Source organism: Cygnus atratus, chromosome 2 (genome assembly GCF_013377495.2).
Source record: "Cygnus atratus isolate AKBS03 ecotype Queensland, Australia chromosome 2, CAtr_DNAZoo_HiC_assembly, whole genome shotgun sequence".
Lineage (NCBI taxonomy): Eukaryota > Metazoa > Chordata > Aves > Anseriformes > Anatidae > Cygnus > Cygnus atratus.
The window spans coordinates 17192501-17210076 of record NC_066363.1 but is presented as its reverse complement, the minus strand read 5'-3'; the positions used below and the strand labels follow the sequence as shown (position 1 = coordinate 17210076).

Sequence of the window (17576 nt, the reverse complement as noted above, 5' to 3'; positions counted from 1 at the left end):
CAGATCAGACTATCGGTCCATCCCAGGTGATGTCCTTTCTCTGTGACTGACCAATGCTCATCTCAGGGGAGCACAAAGAAATTGCCCTCAGCCAACTATGCAGTAGGTTAAGATTTTCTGCCTGTAAGTACAGATGATGAACTGAAAATTTTTCAAACAGATCTGATCTGAAAAGTTTACAGAAAGAAGCAGCCCTGGGAGAAGTTCAAAATTTCAGGATCACTGGGTCAGAGAAGCCTCCACATTTTGCCAAACTGTCTTACAGTAGCCTGAAAAGTAGTTACAGCTTTCAAAATATGTTTTGGTGGGATTCTCCAAAGTCTGGGTTGGGTGTGATGAAGCCAGTGTGTGAAAGTTCTTCTGTACATCTGCATCCAGCTTAGTCAGGGAGTGTGGATGTACCGCGAAACTGGGAAATCAATAACCACACACCCCACGCAAACAGCCCTCCTCTCACCACGAAAATCAGAGTATTTCTCAGCTTCGGTTCAGTTCAGGTTTTTCACTGAGTTTTGAGCAACATTTTAAGGTTTTAAATTTTAAATAATTTGCATTTTAAGCAAGATCATACCTTTTTCTGGAAGAAAATTTGCTCCTAGCCTAAGTAACATTAAAAAAAAAAAAGCCAGGACATAGTAATTACATTCAAAGGTGCCTTCTAAGAAGAGTGGTAAAATATATCTGTTGAACGTACATCCATCCTGTTTGTCAAACACTTTGAAAGGGAAAAATGTCAAACCTCATTTTGAACTGTGAAAAATAATAATATCAGCTGTGCTTCTCTAATTTTTTCTAGAGCCCTTCCAACTACACTCCAGATTCCTACCAGTATTTCCATCATAACTGTTTTCCCAGTATTTTCTCTTCTTACCTTCATCCCTTCAATCTCTTTTCTTTCTTCCTTCCTCTCCACCAGTCTTCCCTCTCCTCTTCCTTTTCGTTCTTGCCCTTGATTCTGCATTCCTCTTTCCTCGTCCACTCTCCACTCTTTACTACCTTGCAAAAGTTTCTGTCCTTCATTTTCCCACCTGTATTTATTTCCTGGCTGCAAGTTTTCCTTTTTTCCCTTCCCTTTCTGTCCTTTTTTCTATCTTTTGCCTCATAGAGCAAAAGTGATACTCCAGCAATAGCCTACCTGAAAAGCGATTTACATCTTTTAAGTCCATTGTCAGTACTAAAGGGATGGAAAGTGTCTCAAAAAGAGCTAAATGACTATTCCAGTCCCTGCCCCGGACAAACAAGTGTAGCTGCTACTGACAGCTGGAGAAGTTCAGCACCTGAGTCAAGTAATTCCCCATTTGCTACCAGTCACTGCTTTGTGCACGAGTCCTGCTATAGCAATCTTTCCCCACACCAGGGCATGGTAAGACAGACAGAATTTCTTGCGGTGGCCACAGGGTGTTGGTGATGAGAAAAACAACTCAGATAATGTAAGTCCTTTCTTCCCTCTTGACTGAGCACAGAACCTAAAAGAAGCTAAAATTCTGTTGAAACTTAAAAGAATTAGGAAGAGGTCTGTATGAAAACAGAGAGTGCTTCGCACCTTGTATTCTGCTGGATCTCTAAGAAAATATCATACTATCATGAGAAAAATTCCTTGTATGGCATGTACAGTGTAATTAGTATCACAGCTAATGAAAATCTTGTGAGACTTGTCTCTGTCTTGGCTTCAAGGGAAGGGGGTGAAAATCACTCCTGGCTTAACATTCCTTGAAGGGACAGAATTACACCATGCAAGCAGTTAGGTTGAGAGGATAAAAAGACTAAGCTGCATTGATTCCCTGAATTTCTTGAGATCTGCCCATCAAAACAGTAAATGTTTGCTTTCCAAGATGAAACAAGCTAATAGAAACATGTGCGGGAAAGCATCTTTATTGCCAATGCTCCAGAGAAAATACTGGGGAACACTTTTGTTTCTCCTGGTGAATTTATTGCCCCTGTAACACAAAAGACTTGCTCCCTCTCCAGCTGATGCTGCCTGGGCAAGCTCGAGCCGCCTGTGCATGGCCCAATCCAACTTGCACACCCAATCTTTCAAAGGTTTCTCTGTTTGCTTTGTCTCTCTCTTTTTACGTTACTTCTGGTGGTTTTTGGTGTGTGTTTTTGCTGCTGCTCACTTCCCACCCTTACTGCTCTCCAACTGCTCGCCGGGCAGGCGCAGCAATTCCATGTAAGGAGTATGGGGAAGAGAAGCATTCCTGGATTTTCTGTGCACAGTAACTTGCACGACATTTGATCATACACAGAGATTAAGTCATTCATGAATAGGGCCCAAAGGGAGGAACAACTCCAGAAAAACAACCCTCCTTGCTGGTAGAGCAGCATCCAGAACTCCACAGTCATCATTGCCACACTTACAGTTCGTAGTCTATCTGACAACGCCAGGAATCCAACTGCAGGCTCTGTGGTTTAAATAAAATGTATCTACAGCAGCTTGGATCAATGTTTAAAAATGTTCCATGTTATTTTAGTCCAAGGACAAGCTTTTAAAATTAAAAGAAAACTTTGGCTTTAATTACAGATTAAAAGTGAAAGTTGTTTAAAAGGAATGCAAATTCTGAGAAGAACAGTAATAGAAACTATTTAAAAATTAAAACTCATTCTTGTCTCCCCCAGTGTGTGACAAGTCTCCTTGTAAATATTTAAAACAAAAACTTGAAAGTGATTCATTTGTGGACAGTATTTCGGGTGCTTCTGCCTTGCTGTCGTGGATCTTTGGCATAGCTCGACTTTTTCCTACATTTATGTTTTCACGCTAAAATAAATGTCAGATTTTGATGCATGTTGCAATGGCCAAAAAAGAACCACTACAGTAACTTTTACCCACTTTTTCTCTAAACGTTGTTACTACGTATGTGTGCTGCAGCACATGTCAGCACCCTATATGTAAATGCAAAGGGTTTATTCCAGATAAGCTATCAGCAATGCTATCCCAAAGCGGTTAGGTGCACAATGGAGAAGCTGCTGCTCTTGGGATGATTTTCAGCAACAATGGCCCATCTGAAAATCATTAGTGCATAGCAGTGGATTTTCCACATGTTCATATGCTGGACAAGCAGGTTGCCCTTGAAGTATGGTTCCCTGGGGGAAGAAGGAAAACCCAGAGAAAAGTATTCTATTGTCAGATCACGGTTTTGCTAGAGCCAGACAAAAATATGGTCAAGCATTCACTTGGCTGCTCTGCTGGCAAAACTATAGGGTACCGAAATGGAGACAGCTAATGAAGAAGGCAAAGAATGAAGCTCAGGAAGAAGATCTTAAAGGAGCACAGATTTTTTTTTTTCTTTTGAAAAATCAGAAGTAAGGTTAAGTATGCAAGAGTAATGACTTTTATATTTCTGACCTTTATTTTTATAAGGCCAAGAAGGTTTGGAAAGGGTAGCCTTTTCCCAATACCGTATCTCATCTTTTAATTCAGATGTGTTTGAAATACCAATGAGAGAGTAAGAAACCTAAATAAAAATGGGTATGAATATAAGTAGGCAGTATTTGATATTTAATGCCCCATTAATCGATAATTTGGCTTGAAGGAGGAAGAAAGTTGGCAAAAAGGAATGGAATTCTTTAGCTCCTTGTTTTACTTAAGAAAAATTCCCAATGGGCTTCACTTAAACAAAGAACTTTAGTTTTCCACTGGAAAGACAAAAAGAAAATCTTGGTCTAGCATGTCCTGCCACATGCTTTAACTGCACAGTAAAAGAGTATGTACTTGGATCCCAGGCACATTTCAAAAGTGTAGTATTTATTAGCTGCTCTTTTGCCAAGTTCCACTATTATCATTTTATTATAACTAAGGTATATTTTTACAAACTAAATTATATTTACATCTTTAGTTTAAGCATTTGAAGGTATCAGAGTGTCACGTACAGATGACATACAATATATCACAGGAATTTGCTGATTTTCTCCCTCCTTGTCTCCTCTATAAACTTTTACCCTTTATCTGTGATTTTGGGGCATTTGACTTTCCTATAGCCATAATCCAACTTTAAAGACACGTGGGGGCCGATGGGCAGCATGAACCCAGGCCTCTGCCCTACCCACTTCAGGCACCTCATTACAACCCCCTCTGCTCCCCTTTGCTCAGCCTCGCCCAGACCTGACTTTTTGCCAAATCCTCCTGTTTTGCACACAGGAGATGCGGCGTGGTGGCACTCAGCCTCTCTGCGGGCAAGGGTGGCTGTGGTGGGAGTGTGGAGCTGCTGCAGGGAGTCAGTCCAGACAACGGGATGGAAAGAGGACACGGCCATATGGATGGAGAGGTCTTTGGTGGGCTCATTTGGGTCCAGGTGTTGCCGCTGCTCTGGGCAGGGATGGGGTGTCTGCAAGCAGCTGTGATTCCCGCAGAGACATGACAGAGCTTCTCAAACCTCCGCAAGTGCAGCAGTAATGTGGGGCTGAATAAAGCCTTTATTTTTCCTATTTTGTGCAAGGAATGAAGGAAGAGCAATGAGGGAAGTGCCAAATATGAGCACTTACATTCTCTGAGGGTCACAGTCTTTGATCTGTGAGCAAAGATCCCACTGAAAGCAGCAGGAGTTCACCAAATGAAGTTTGGAAAGCTTTGCAAACACATGAACTTTGTGTGTCAAACCATGTAGCGTGATCGGGGGCCAAAACGCTCAAAAAACAGACCAGATCTTGGCACACTGGATTTTTGCTTGGTCCAACAGCAAGCACTTCTAAGAGCTTGATTTTAAAACATTGAGTGCCTGTCCATTCATTACTCTGAATCGTCTGATTCATTACTGACTCATTATGTGAAAACATAAACATTATTCTGATGTAATTATTAGCCCCTTTTGAAATAATGGGGCATAGAGTCGGGGATATGAATCTGTAAGCGCACTGAATGGGGTATAGAGGACTCAGAAATATTAGTGATCTTTTCTATATGGAGATCCACAACAAATATAACAAACACAAATTAATTCTTACACATGCTGGTAGCCAGGAGAAATTATTATCACTCACAGTCTTGTTAGATGAGAACTGAAAACAGCAGCAGAAATGCTGGGAGGCAGTACTAAAATGAAAACAGGCTTATAAAGATACCTGGCATTTTATTTCATTTAAAATGTTTAAACAAGCATTTCTTTACCTTCGTTTAGTCAAAGTCTGGGCACGCAAAAAAGGCCTTTGCATAAAACATCAGCTCCACTGGGATCACTCCCTGCAGGTCAGCCTCATCGTCTTTGCTGACCACCATGAATGGGATTTGGGGTTTTTCTAGGAGAGCTGGGGCAAGTATTTCAGTATGGGACTTGAATGGGAGATACCTAATGATTTGTGGATAATACAACTGGGGGCCTGATTTCCCCTATTTTTACGAAGTTTACTGCCAGTCTGAAATGCTGTTCAGCTCCAAGCTGAAGGAGGAAACACAGCAAAACTGCAAAGCAGCAGAGATTACTGCTGAGCACTGAGGAAATGTGTGTATAGAGAGAGAGAGGTATATACATATGGAAGTATGAATATATTTCACAGATATATGAATATACTAATATATATATAAGTATGTGAAAGATTGTACAGTCTACACACATCACTGCAGTCTCTCAAGCTGAGAGCAAAACAGATTTTTTGGCTTCTCCCCACTTCAGAAAGTGTTGCTAACCATCCAGTACTACGGGGCATCAACAGTTAGGAAGCTGCACCTCCTGATATTGCTGAGGGGAAAGGGCCACGGGCTTCACGCAGCTCCCACACAGCACTGGTGTGATGGCAGTGCCAGGGGATGGAATTAGGCAGTAACCACAAGCTACACCAGCTAACCACCAGAAAAGTGAGAAAAGTAGGATGGTGAGTTTGAGTGTGCCCATGTAACATGCAATCTGTCACCCCTGTCCTTGGGTGCAGAACTGTCATAAATGTTCAGGAGCAGAGGGCGCGATGTACACGCTGGAGCAATGGGAACCATCCAGGCTCCCCACGGATCTGACCACAACGGGGCAGCCCCACACCCCGCTCCTTGGGATGGGAGGAGCAGCTGGAGGAGAAAGGACTTGGGATGAAACTCCTGCAGTCAGGGGCAGAGACAAATCCTCCAGCACACTGAGACCTCATTATAACTGACCACAGTGTCTAGCCCACAAAGTACATGCAGTGCAGGGAGAGCAATCCTGCTGCTGTTTTGCAATGCATTACAAAATAGCTTGGCGAGCAGGAAGAATTTGAGGCAATTCGCTCCTGAAGAGCCAGGTCTTGAGGAGCCTTCGTTTTTCCAGCAAACTGGATTTAAGCTGACAAATAGTAACTGAGAGAAAAAAGTCTGACAAAGTAAAGGGGAGATGGAGAAACCGACAACATTTAACTTGATCTTCAATGGTGTAAATCTGTCAATACCCGCAAATGACCACGAGGCCTCATGCCAGCTTTTGCTCTGAGATACCGTAACTAAGACGTTTGGCTGGTACCTCACATTGGAAAGAAAGTTTTTACATTTAGAAATGTAAAACATTGTAACATTTAAGGAATTTTGGCTACAGCCCACTAGCCAGCCTTCCTCCAGCTTCAGCTAAGGGATTATTTTGAATGCTGCTTTGCTTTTCATGCATCTGTTGCCTAAATCAATGTGGAGGCATGAGGGAGGGACCGAAAACTGGCCTTAGAAATAACGGTATATTTTAGTGTCATAACTGAGAGTCTTGGCAATCCCTTTTAACTCGAAATGTCAGTGCCATACCAAACGATCTGGTCACCATAACCTCAGCTTCTGGCCATCAGCGAAAGAACAGAGATAGAGGCTCCAACATCAGGTTTCAAGGCCACTGTGAAAAATTAAGGAAAACGCATTTCATGGCTCGTTGCAATTTTGCCTTACCTATTTTTGTGTTTCTTTTCAGCTGTTCCAGCTCTAGCTGTTTATCTGATCTTTTTCTGTTTGAATTGTTTTTACGTTTTCCAGATTTTCTACAATGCCACTTACTTCTCCAACTTAGTTCCCTGCTTTAAACGCCCGCTCCTTTTGTTTTGTAGCTCACATAAAACTCACTTAGATTATTGCCTTTTGTCTGCTTTGACTGTTTGACGTTTCTCCTTTAACAGATCTAAAATGTCTATCCGATGCCATTTTAATGCCATGAAGCGTACAAGACCTGCAATGGTGTTTAGGACCCGCCGATAATTTCCATGCCTACCCCTTGTATCTCACACCCAAATTTTTACGTTTGGAGTGAGGTGGATTGAATGAAACAGAATCCAGCTCTGCTTTTCTGTTTTGGGATAATTAGAAACTAGAAATTGAACTTTAGAGAGGCAGATGCGGGACATTTGGGGGGAACAGGTGTTTCTACAAGCATTCCCCTTGCTCCATCAAGCTGGCAAAAATCTCATACACACCACCCACAGACTCTCCACATTTTCTGAACACAACCAAGGAGTTTTCTGAGCAGCGGGGTACGGACCCATCTGCAGCCCACGCAGAGATTCCAGGTCCCCCTCAATCCTCTCGTCAAACTGTGCCAAAGCCCTCCCAAGGGCTCTTCTGTGAATGCGCACGAAGGATCAGAAGTCTGGTCTCACTAAACTGCTTTCATCATTACGTTTCTGGTATTCACATTATGGACAAATGACCTAAAAAATTTCAGTTAAACACATAAAGGAGTTTTTTAAGTTGCGGAATGACTTTCAAAAACCACAAACCTGCAAAGGGAAATAGGATTTGCTGGATCAGATAAGATTACTAGTCTATCTGGTCAGGCAACTTCCAGCTTGTAGCTTTTTACAAAAAAAAAATTAGATAGAAACAAGAGATGGTGAATAAAACTAATTTTGCAGTTCAATATTGAAAGAGTTTTGAAGATATTTTAAGAGAATCTCAGTCAAAAATCCAATTCAGGAGAAAACAACCTGGTCTTTTTATTTCTCATTATTATTATTTTTCTTTAATTATGATCAAAAGATAATTTTTTCCATTAGTGCTGGTAGCTTCTTGCGCTACCTGAGAGTGATCAGACCCTGTGTTGGAACAAGATCCTGCAGACGTTCATGCATTTGCCACCCATGTCAAAATATTAACATGGTAAGGAAAGTGCATGTGCTTGTGCCTGTGAGCAAACATAGTTAAACTCAAAACATTACCCTTATTTACTATGTATATGATCAAACACAAATAAGCTGCTTTCCATGAGTCTCATCATAAGCATAAAATATTTCAAACTCCTGGACTACTAAGAAGGTTACAGCTTTATTCAGTAGTCATCGTGCTCCAGATTTACAGGCCTAGCTGCGATGACTACGACTGGGATGTACCTGCTTAAATCCCTTCCACAGATGGGAGAATGAGCGCTGCCCGTGCCAAGTTCCAGTCTGGATTGAATTTTTACAGCTGGGTCATAAATTTGTGGATTAAAAGGGTTCTAATGGAAACACAGATACAGCCCTAACTGCAGCAACACGAACAGCAGCGCCGTAACACCACGTGCGGGATGCACTGGGAGGTTACCCAAAGCCGCCGTATTTATCCCAAGCAGAGGGGGGATGCTGGAACACGCAGGAACCCCACGCCAGGTATGAAGTTTCAGTTCAGACATTTTTCCAGAGAGAAGTGAAAATTTTTATGGGCTCCCCATTCCTTCACATTTACTGCCACAGGATGGGACAAGCACAGCTTGCGCCTAGCTTTCCCGTACCCCTCCCCTCCCGCTCACATTTGGTGTATTGCATACTGTGTTAATATGTGGCACCGAAGACAGTGTTTGCTCATGAAGGAAATGTATTTCATATGTAAAAGTAACTCACTGGGCAAAAAAGGATGGGTTTTGTCCCTGGAATTTCTCTTTCTTCTCGTGCAGTTGCCACATGCTGCAAAGCCCCAAGGCGCAGGATGGGCATGTTTCACAACCCAGTGCAGGGGGCCATCTGCCTCCAGGCATAGCTGTGCACTCAAAATCACTTTCCCATCAGTGATATATCGAGTTAAATGTGTGATTACAGAGGACCTTCCCCAGAGGGGAGGAAAGCGCTCCCTTTGCAGAGCCTGCCACCACTCCCAGCAGAAGCAGCTGCAGCCGCTGGCGCTCACAGGCACCAGGGCAGAAGCCGTGCTGGTGAGGCAGCTTGCAAGCCTGGTGTTCCTGGTATAAGTCACCTGCACAGAAATCTGGCTACCCAGGAAAATCCTGTTCTAGCTCTGGAAAGGCAGAAGGAGACACATCCATTTCACTGAATCAGTTTTCCCAGGTGGTAATTTCACACAGTCTTTAAATATTCATTGAATTAACTGCTAATTTTCTCACTAATTTCCCCATTATATTCATTATTAGTCATGTAGCCTACAGCTTAAACTGGAAAACATTCTGATTTATGCCTGTATATTTTTCCACACACACAATTTCCTGCAACATTCACATTTGGGCTGACCTCAGGTTTTAAAACCCAGCATAATTCTGAGGCCGTTTTGAACAATGGGGAAATGGGGATAAATATTTTATTCTCCTTGAACACATCTTTGCTAAATAAATGAGTCCTGAGGCTTGGCCTGGAGCATTTGCTAACTCTAAAGAGAAGTATTAAAATACATGGTTGTTAGCAACTGGTGACAGCACCATACATTTTCCTTGCTGTGTCTAAGAAAGGTCCCAGGCAAGCACAGGGATGTGCGGCTTTTTTGGCTGCTGTTGAGAATATTTGCATTGGGGAAACATTAATGGTCTCAGAGAAGCCCCAGCAAGCTGCTGTGAGGGCATGGGCAGACGAAACCTGTGGCCACGGAAACACGGACAACCCCCTGGTTCTTCAATCTCACTGATTTTTTTGTCAAATGTTGTCATACTTTCCATTCCAAATCGCTCACGCGAAAGCATCTCGTTTTCTGTGATGCTGTCGGGAGCTGCCAGGCAAGTGTGCTGCTGCCCTAAAGTAAGCTGCATTGGAGAAAATGCTCTGCAGCCAACCAGCTGGCGTGAGCTCGGTTTTACCAAAGTACACAGAAAATTCACTGTGGCATCAACCAAAGCAGAAACAGCAGCAGACGTGCACGGGCACTTCCCCTGCTCCCTGCTGTCTGCACCACAATGACACCCAATTGCATCCACGAACATGCTGCTATCACAAGCCCAACACATGACCCAATCTCCAGAATTTTTAAACCTTTGGGTTTTAGAAAAACAAAACCAAAAACAGAGCCCAAAACATGCATAATCATCTATATCTGAAAACAAACACATAAAACAAGGATGCACGGTGTTTGCACCCAGCACTTGTGAGAAAACAAATACTCCCTCTTCCTACAGAACTGCCCATTTCAGAACAGGGAGTGGAGAGAAATGGCTCAGAAAAGCCACTAACAAAGGAGCTTCCCCCCCACCCTCAGGAGGGGAAGGTCTCCCCTGCCACAGCAGCCCCCATGCCCAGGCTTTGGGGAGGATGCTCGGCCCCTGCACTCTCGGCCGAGCCGCCCGGCACAGCATGATCTTCCTCCATTCTGCTACCTGAGAAATTTTGGTTGAAACCGATACATTTCAAAAAATAAAAATAAAAATAAAATAAAATAAAAAGATTCTGTCATGTAGAAATAATGACCCATTCCACTTGCAAGATAAATGTTGAGAAATCAAGAAACTAGAGGAGGCTGGGAAGAAGAACTAGAAAGAAGAGCTTATTTGATTTCCGCTATTCAGACTGAAAGAAATGCAAGAAGCAAACAACCAACTTAACTGGGAGCGGAGCAGGCAGGATCTTTAAAATTCTCAAGTTTGGGCTATCATTATAAATATTAAACTTGATGCTGTCCCTGTAGCAAAGCAGTTTCCTCTTAATCTTTCTTTAGGAAAAAAACGACAGAAGAGCAAATTAAAAGCAATCCGCTCCCCAGTTCTCAATTCTACACTATTTCAGTGTCGATGAATCTGGCCATGTAATAATAAAATTCCTGCAGAAATACAATCTTAAATGTGCAACCTTCAAATTGCAGTTGCGCTGCTTTGTGCATTTAATAGTGTACTCGACAGTCCCCTTTTTAATTTCGCTTCTGGAGAACATTAGGATCTGCAACAAGGACCTCCTTCAACTCTCCCAGGTTTGCATTTATTTTAAGGTATCCCCAAGGTCTCCAGCACCGTTTAGACTAAACTTGCAAAAGTCACTAATGCTCGCAGCTTTTGCTGGTCCCTTGAGTCATTTCTGAAAACAGGTTCCATTGTGCTCACATTATGCTTTTAAATTTTATAGCTCGTTTTTAAATTACATGTTAATTTCTAAAAATGTTAAATTGAGAGGAAAATTTGGCAAGGACCACACAAAACCACAGGGCTGTTCTACAGTTTTGTGTCTGCACAGTGCGTATGTGAATGCCTACACCCTAATATCTAAGTGGGGCTCTATGTGGGCCTGCTCCTGCAGCGTGCTGAGCGCTGCCTCAGAGATGCTCAGTGTGCTGCAGTAAGAGTCCCAGGATCATGCTTTATAAATCACAAACTTTGCATGATCCAAATGAAAGAAAAAAAAAGGAAGGCGAGAGGAAAGAAAAAGGCAGCAGTAATGAAAACATCAGAAACTAAACACACTCCCGAGTATAAATGCCTAAAAATAGAGATCAAACATTTTCAAAAATCAAACAGTCATTCAAGATTTTTTTAAAGCCACCCTCCTTCCCAGGCCTGTAAGTCTTTACTTTCCTCACTATTTTTATTTGTTCTGGCTTTTCTGCTGGGCTAAGTAACATATAAAGGGAAATCAACGAAAACTGCCCGCATAAAGAAGTTAGAAAGCTCCCTGTCCTGCCATTTCAACACTCTTTCTCTCCCTCTCGGTTTAATTTTTGCTTTCTTTTACACAACACAGCTCACCAGACAGCGATATCCCAGAAAGCTGGGCTTTTTCATTTCCTTGAACTGTAACAATGCAGAGCGTTTTGTTTCTGCAGGTGACCAACGACACAGGACTTGTAGAGCAAGTCGGCGTTTTGGTAATCCATGAAACAAAGACTGGCGTGGGTGTTTCAGATTTCCATCCACCTTCACTACAAACATTATTAGGTCTTTTTGCTATATGTTTTTTGAAGTGCTTGTTGCAGCCAGACTGTTATTTCAATGTGCATTTGGGCAACAAATAGAGATAGGCGAGTCTGGTTTTATTTATCCCTGTCATACAGAGAACCTGCTGCGAGTGAAAGCCTGCCAAGGACTTAATGAAAACTTGTTCTCTAACATGGATTTTTAACTAAACAAAAATACTGAAGCAAGCCTTTCAGTGGTCAGTTTAAGACATATTTGGCCAATTATATATATTTATATATTATACCTGCACAAGGATTAATCTGAACTGAAAATTTCTGCCTTAAGCGAACACATTCACGTATGCCACATTATATATATGTAAGCATATCAGCTTACGACAGAACCGCTTACATATGTGGCATATCCAAGCATATTCACAGCCTTTTCTGGTCTGTTCTTTCTGAGCTGGCTGTACCCTGTCCCCCCACATCCCACACCGCATCCCCTCCGTGCACGTTTGCTGCACGAGCTCCAGAGCCCGAGAGGGAGGGCAGGGCTGGGGGAGGCAGCAGTGCAGACACCGTCCGTGCAGGGACAGAGATTTTGTGGTTGCTGCTTCTGCTCCAGCACTAAAGCTGCTTCTCACGAGCTCACGGGAATCGTGCAGAGGTACAAAGCGAGGCCATTCTCCCAACTGCCAGTTATACAGCCTGTCCTTGATCTTTACATGGGATTTCCCGGTTGCATGAACCCAGAGTAGCATATGGTCCAGTGTTTATAAGCATGTTAATGACTGAAATGGGAAATTGTACTACCCATTTTCCTTATAAACTTTAAACTGCAATTTCTTGTTTCTGTCACCGGACGCTGCGCTCATATCCTGTTAATTTGGTGCAGGCTACTGAGCCGCTTGTGGCCACGCTGACCCCAAGCACTGCAGGCACTGAAGTGACCGAAATCAGAGCCTGGCCCATGGCGTGGAGCAGACCCCACCAGTAAACTTTCTGCTCACAATCTGCTACAAAAAGGTGCTTTTTCAGGAAAGCACAATAAAGAATTTCCTTCAAAACAAATGACTTCCTGCTCCTATGAGCACAGTAATACTGTCAAACATTTCTCAAAAATAAAATGTCAATCAATTTTCACCCTGTGCTTTTTTGACATCATATTCAAAATGTCTTCGTAAACTAAAACATCTATCAGGAACTTCAAAATTCTGCTTCAGCCCCTTTGTGTTAAAAGCTAGCTGCTTCGTGTAACAAAGGACTGCAGAGGCAAGCTCCTTTTAAGTGCTGATATCTCACTTGAAATATCCACTTGCTGCTACCAGGAGAGACACAGTTGGACACACGCTGTTATTTTGCTTAACCGAAGTGGAGTGCAGCTATTTTTGAGAACACAGACACAAGTATGCTGTACGACTGCACTGAGAGCTGCCATCCCAGGTGTTCAAATTACACAGAGAAGACAACAAAAATAAAACGTCCTTATTTTCTCCCAACCTAGCAATCATTTCTTTAATTTCATCTATTTCTAAACAAGTTTTATGAAGGGATGATAACTTCAAAATATCTACTTTTTCATGAAGGAGTCAATTCCTGCATGTTACAACATCATCAGAAAACCATTAGTGGGGTTGTAACCTTGTAGCTGAAAAAAGCCTACTGTACCTATTATTTCCTGCATGTGCACTCACATATGGGTAGGATATATCAAATAATATACAGCATGCACATGACCTTTTTCTTTCTATTGGCAAGCTACTGCTTGTCTGCTTTGGGGGTGTAAAAAGAATAAAACTACATCCTGAGAGCTGCTAGTGTGTTCTCTCCAGAGGCCATGGCACTGCAAAACATTAACAAAGATGTTTAAGAAGTGACTTAAATACAATCTCAAGAGGGGTTCCATGAATGCCAGTTATGAACTTTAAGGACAAATATACCGGTTTTTAGTCATTCCAGCCCAGCTTGTGAACTCAGTGCAGTTACAACGTGCCTGTCTCAGCCTTCTCATTAGAGACCATATTTTTCAGTGCAGCTTGGAACTTGGCAAGAAGAACTTAATCCAGTAGCAAATTTATTACAATTTTTAAAAAGTCACTGTGTCCATTTTTAAGTTATGGTATAAAAGTACAGAAAAACAGAAGTTTACATATCTGAGCTGCTGCATCTGTTCTTGAGTAACTTTTCACTTAAAAATAAAACTTGGCAGACAACACAACCATAATGCGGACCAAATGCATTTGGTATGTTGAAAAAAAAATCCCTAAATGAATAGAGAGAGTTAATTTTGAAATGTATTCATCGTGCATGCAATGTGTTCTTGCTCCCCACAAGATCCTGTTTCTCTATGGGGCCTCCACTCCTGCCTCAGTCATCTCCTGACAACCTGCGTGTACCAATGTCCTCCTACCCCCACCAGAGCATTCGGCCTTCTGAAAAGCTGGTCGCCCCTTCACAGGGACAAAAATCATGTGAAATATGCTTGGAAAGAGGAGGCAGGAAAAGGCTGCAGACTTGAGAAGCTGCAAAGGAGATGGGCACCCCGGCCTGCCTGCCAGGGAAGCCACAAGGAACCAAGTACAACATCTAAATCTACAGTTAATTCAGTGCAAAGCGCTCCAGCACATTGCAGCAATGTCTATCCATCCATCCCAAAAGTGATGATGCCTGTGAAAGGGCCAGTCTCACAGGGAAAATACAAAGGGCTGCTGTGATGGGTGGAAATCCCGAGCCGCCAGCTGAGACCTTCAGAGATTTGGAAGCAGAAATTCATTTTTTTCAAAGAGGAGAGGACAGCCTTTGTGTTATGTCCCCAGGGAAATTCAGAACAAGATTTGCAAGAGGAGCCTTCCAGCACTCACTGCCCTACAGGGACCTGAGCAGGTCCTGACCTTGCCCTGATTTACAGCAATTTGCTGGCATGAACCAGGCAGCCCCACGTGCCTTCCTCTGACTGGTAACACAAAGGATGACGGAAATCATGCTTTTATGTTTTTATTGATAAGATAAAAGCTATAAATTATGTGTAACCTCTCAAAAGCATTAAACCAAGATCTTTAAAGGCCGAGTCTGTGGCTCCTTAGCTCAGTGCACTGTGCCTGGAGAGTGGTACGGAAACCAGTCTAAACTGATTAATCCATGTAATCATGAGAGGCAAAGGCCACACAATGGAGAAGGCACCCTGAGGACAGCAATCGGGATTTACAACAGGGGAAGAAAGTCACATGCACTCCACCAAGGGGCATATGGCTCATATAGGTGCCACAAACAGCCACCTTGAAAATGCAAAGTCCTCTTCCTTCCAGCTGTGGCCACAGGGTACTTCACTCCAGAATACTCAAAAGTTTTCTTCCTCTTTAGGCTTGCCGTAGTGCTGGCAAACAGGCCTACAAGTGTCATTTTAAAAATCTGCCCTGTAGCTCCATTTAAAATGCAAACCAGCTCCATTTAGCAGTCAGTAACTGCACAGAGCTCCAACACTGCAGAGAGGACTCCTTCAGTGAACGTGAGGGTCAATAGGAGCTATCCCCTCTTGTAAGAGAGGACGGGTTGGAGTTACCCACTCTCATACAAAGGCAAGGACAGGAGTTTCCTTCTCTTATAGGAAAAGATGAACAGGAGTTACCCACTTTTGTAAAAGGCCCAGCCAGGTGACACAATTCCAGGAACACCAACACCAAAGCTGTATTAGAAATGATGCAGAAAGAATCCCTTACCTGTCCGGTAGACAAAATTGCCCTCTGTCTCTGATGACGATGGAGACACCAATTCCTCCTCAAATTCATTGGAACTAAATGAACCAGAGTGATTCCTTTGCCTTGTTTTTTCCATCATAGCTGCGTTAGTAGCCATGACGTGCCTCAACGAGTCATTCAGGTAGCGATTCAATAAGCTGCTTTTGTATTTGGGGGGTGACACGTAATCCTCATTGGCACTTGTTTCTGGTCTCACTCCTGTTTTTATGACTGAACTTTCAGTTTTAATCACAGTGTGATGAACTGGTTTGTTGTATCCCCCTTCATTCATATGGTTTCTTGGAGGATTCTCTCCATCTGAAAACAAAGGCAGAAAGATACAGTAATACATCAGATACCTAATATTTAACAAGAGGCACTCTCTACATGTTTTAAATTGCTATAAATATAACTAAAACTAGACAAATAATTTTAGACTTCAACATTAGCCAATTACTTTGATTTTCTTCTGTTCACACATTACTCAGACTAGTTCCCAGGATTCTCAGATGTTCCTGCTATAGCAAATTAATTAGCTGTTATAAAACAGTCTTTGGGGCTAATTTGTTTGTAAGCAAGACAGAGCAGGTAAGAAAAAGAAAAAAAAAAGGAAAAAAAAAAAGAAGTGCCTTAATGTTAAGCCTTTCAATATCTGGTTGAATAAACTTAATTTTTATTATCATAACTTGGAATTTGCTTCTCCTGAATACTGGGGCAAATTTAAGCATATTTTGTTAAACTGTACTCTTTTAGCTGTCCTGCAAACAATTTTTCAAAGGGAAGTACATACCAAAGAAATGTGAGAACAAACTCAAATGGGAACAAATAGAATTGAATCTGAGTACAAATTGAACCATTCTTTTAAAAATTCACATACACATTTCTGGCAATGTTCTGTAGCATTTTTTTCTCACAACTGGCAGAAAAGAGTACAGACATGATTAGTAACAACGTTGTATTAAAAAAATACAGGCTACTATTAAAAAAGTTCCTACATTCGTTAATTTGGGCAAGAGAGAGATTTTTTCAGAGAAACTTTAAGGTAAATGCTTGCTGGTAAAATACAAACTAAATACAGTAATTTCTAGTTAAGCACACAATAAGCCCCACTGCAGTTAATCAGATTCTCTCAATGATGTGATATTGATGTAGCCCTTCCATCTAGGAAAATAACTGTCCAGAGACTTCTCATTTCCTTACACTGACAAATGAAACCATTTTTAGCTTTAAAGCACAACATGCCTGTAGAATTGAATGAACTGGCAATTATCTTTCTAGTAGCAAAGCTACACAAAGCAGGCAAATAACATGCAACCAGACTGTTACCCTTGAATAACCTACACAATCCCATTTTGCAAGTGTTTTGCAACTGCTCCCAGTAGTATTTGTGAGCCAAAAATGGCCCCTAATTCACAGAGGTGGCTGCACTGAGGGCATGTTGTGAGAAATCAGAGCCAACTTATGATATCTGATACTTTCTAAATGTATTTTAATCAGTGTAAAATTCACAGAATCACAGAATCATCTAGTTGATTTAAAATGCCTCAACAAACCTTCAGAGCACGAGTCATCACTGCTCACACTAAGTCTTTCAGCATTTCCTTGAACGTATTTGTTGTACAGCTTTATTCGTAAAGCCCAGCTGAGGTCTGGTTGCCTGACCGTATTCTTAAGGCGACGTCTTGCATTGGCAAACCAGTTCGACACCTGCTTAAAAATGAATGCGTTAGTTTCCCTTGAAAACAATGCAAATAAACAAATCCAACCCATACAGTTTACACAAGTTTTACATGTGCCCTAAGGAGACAGCAAATAAGGGAAATATCCCTCAACCGTGGGGCACCAGGAGTCTGTGAAACTGTCACTGAGCAGAGCAGAAACCTCAGATAACTCAGAAGGTT

The 17576-nt window shown here is 42.1% G+C and overlaps 1 protein-coding gene across 3 annotated transcripts in view; it reads right to left on the bottom strand.

The window, feature by feature from the left end:
• MKX (mohawk homeobox) overlaps positions 1-17576 on the bottom strand; it is a 46396-nt gene that overhangs the window by 19591 nt on the left and 9229 nt on the right. For 2 of the 3 annotated variants that reach the window (XM_035545471.1, XM_035545473.2), the window contains exons 4-5: positions 17229-17382; positions 15658-15993 (exon numbers count right to left, since the gene is read on the bottom strand). In XM_035545471.1, the coding sequence (XP_035401364.1) occupies positions 15658-15993; positions 17229-17382 (490 nt within the window). Of the gene's footprint in view, positions 1-5954; positions 6771-15657; positions 15994-17228; positions 17383-17576 lie in introns of those variants that run through there. The other variant, XM_035545472.2, reaches the window with a different exon arrangement.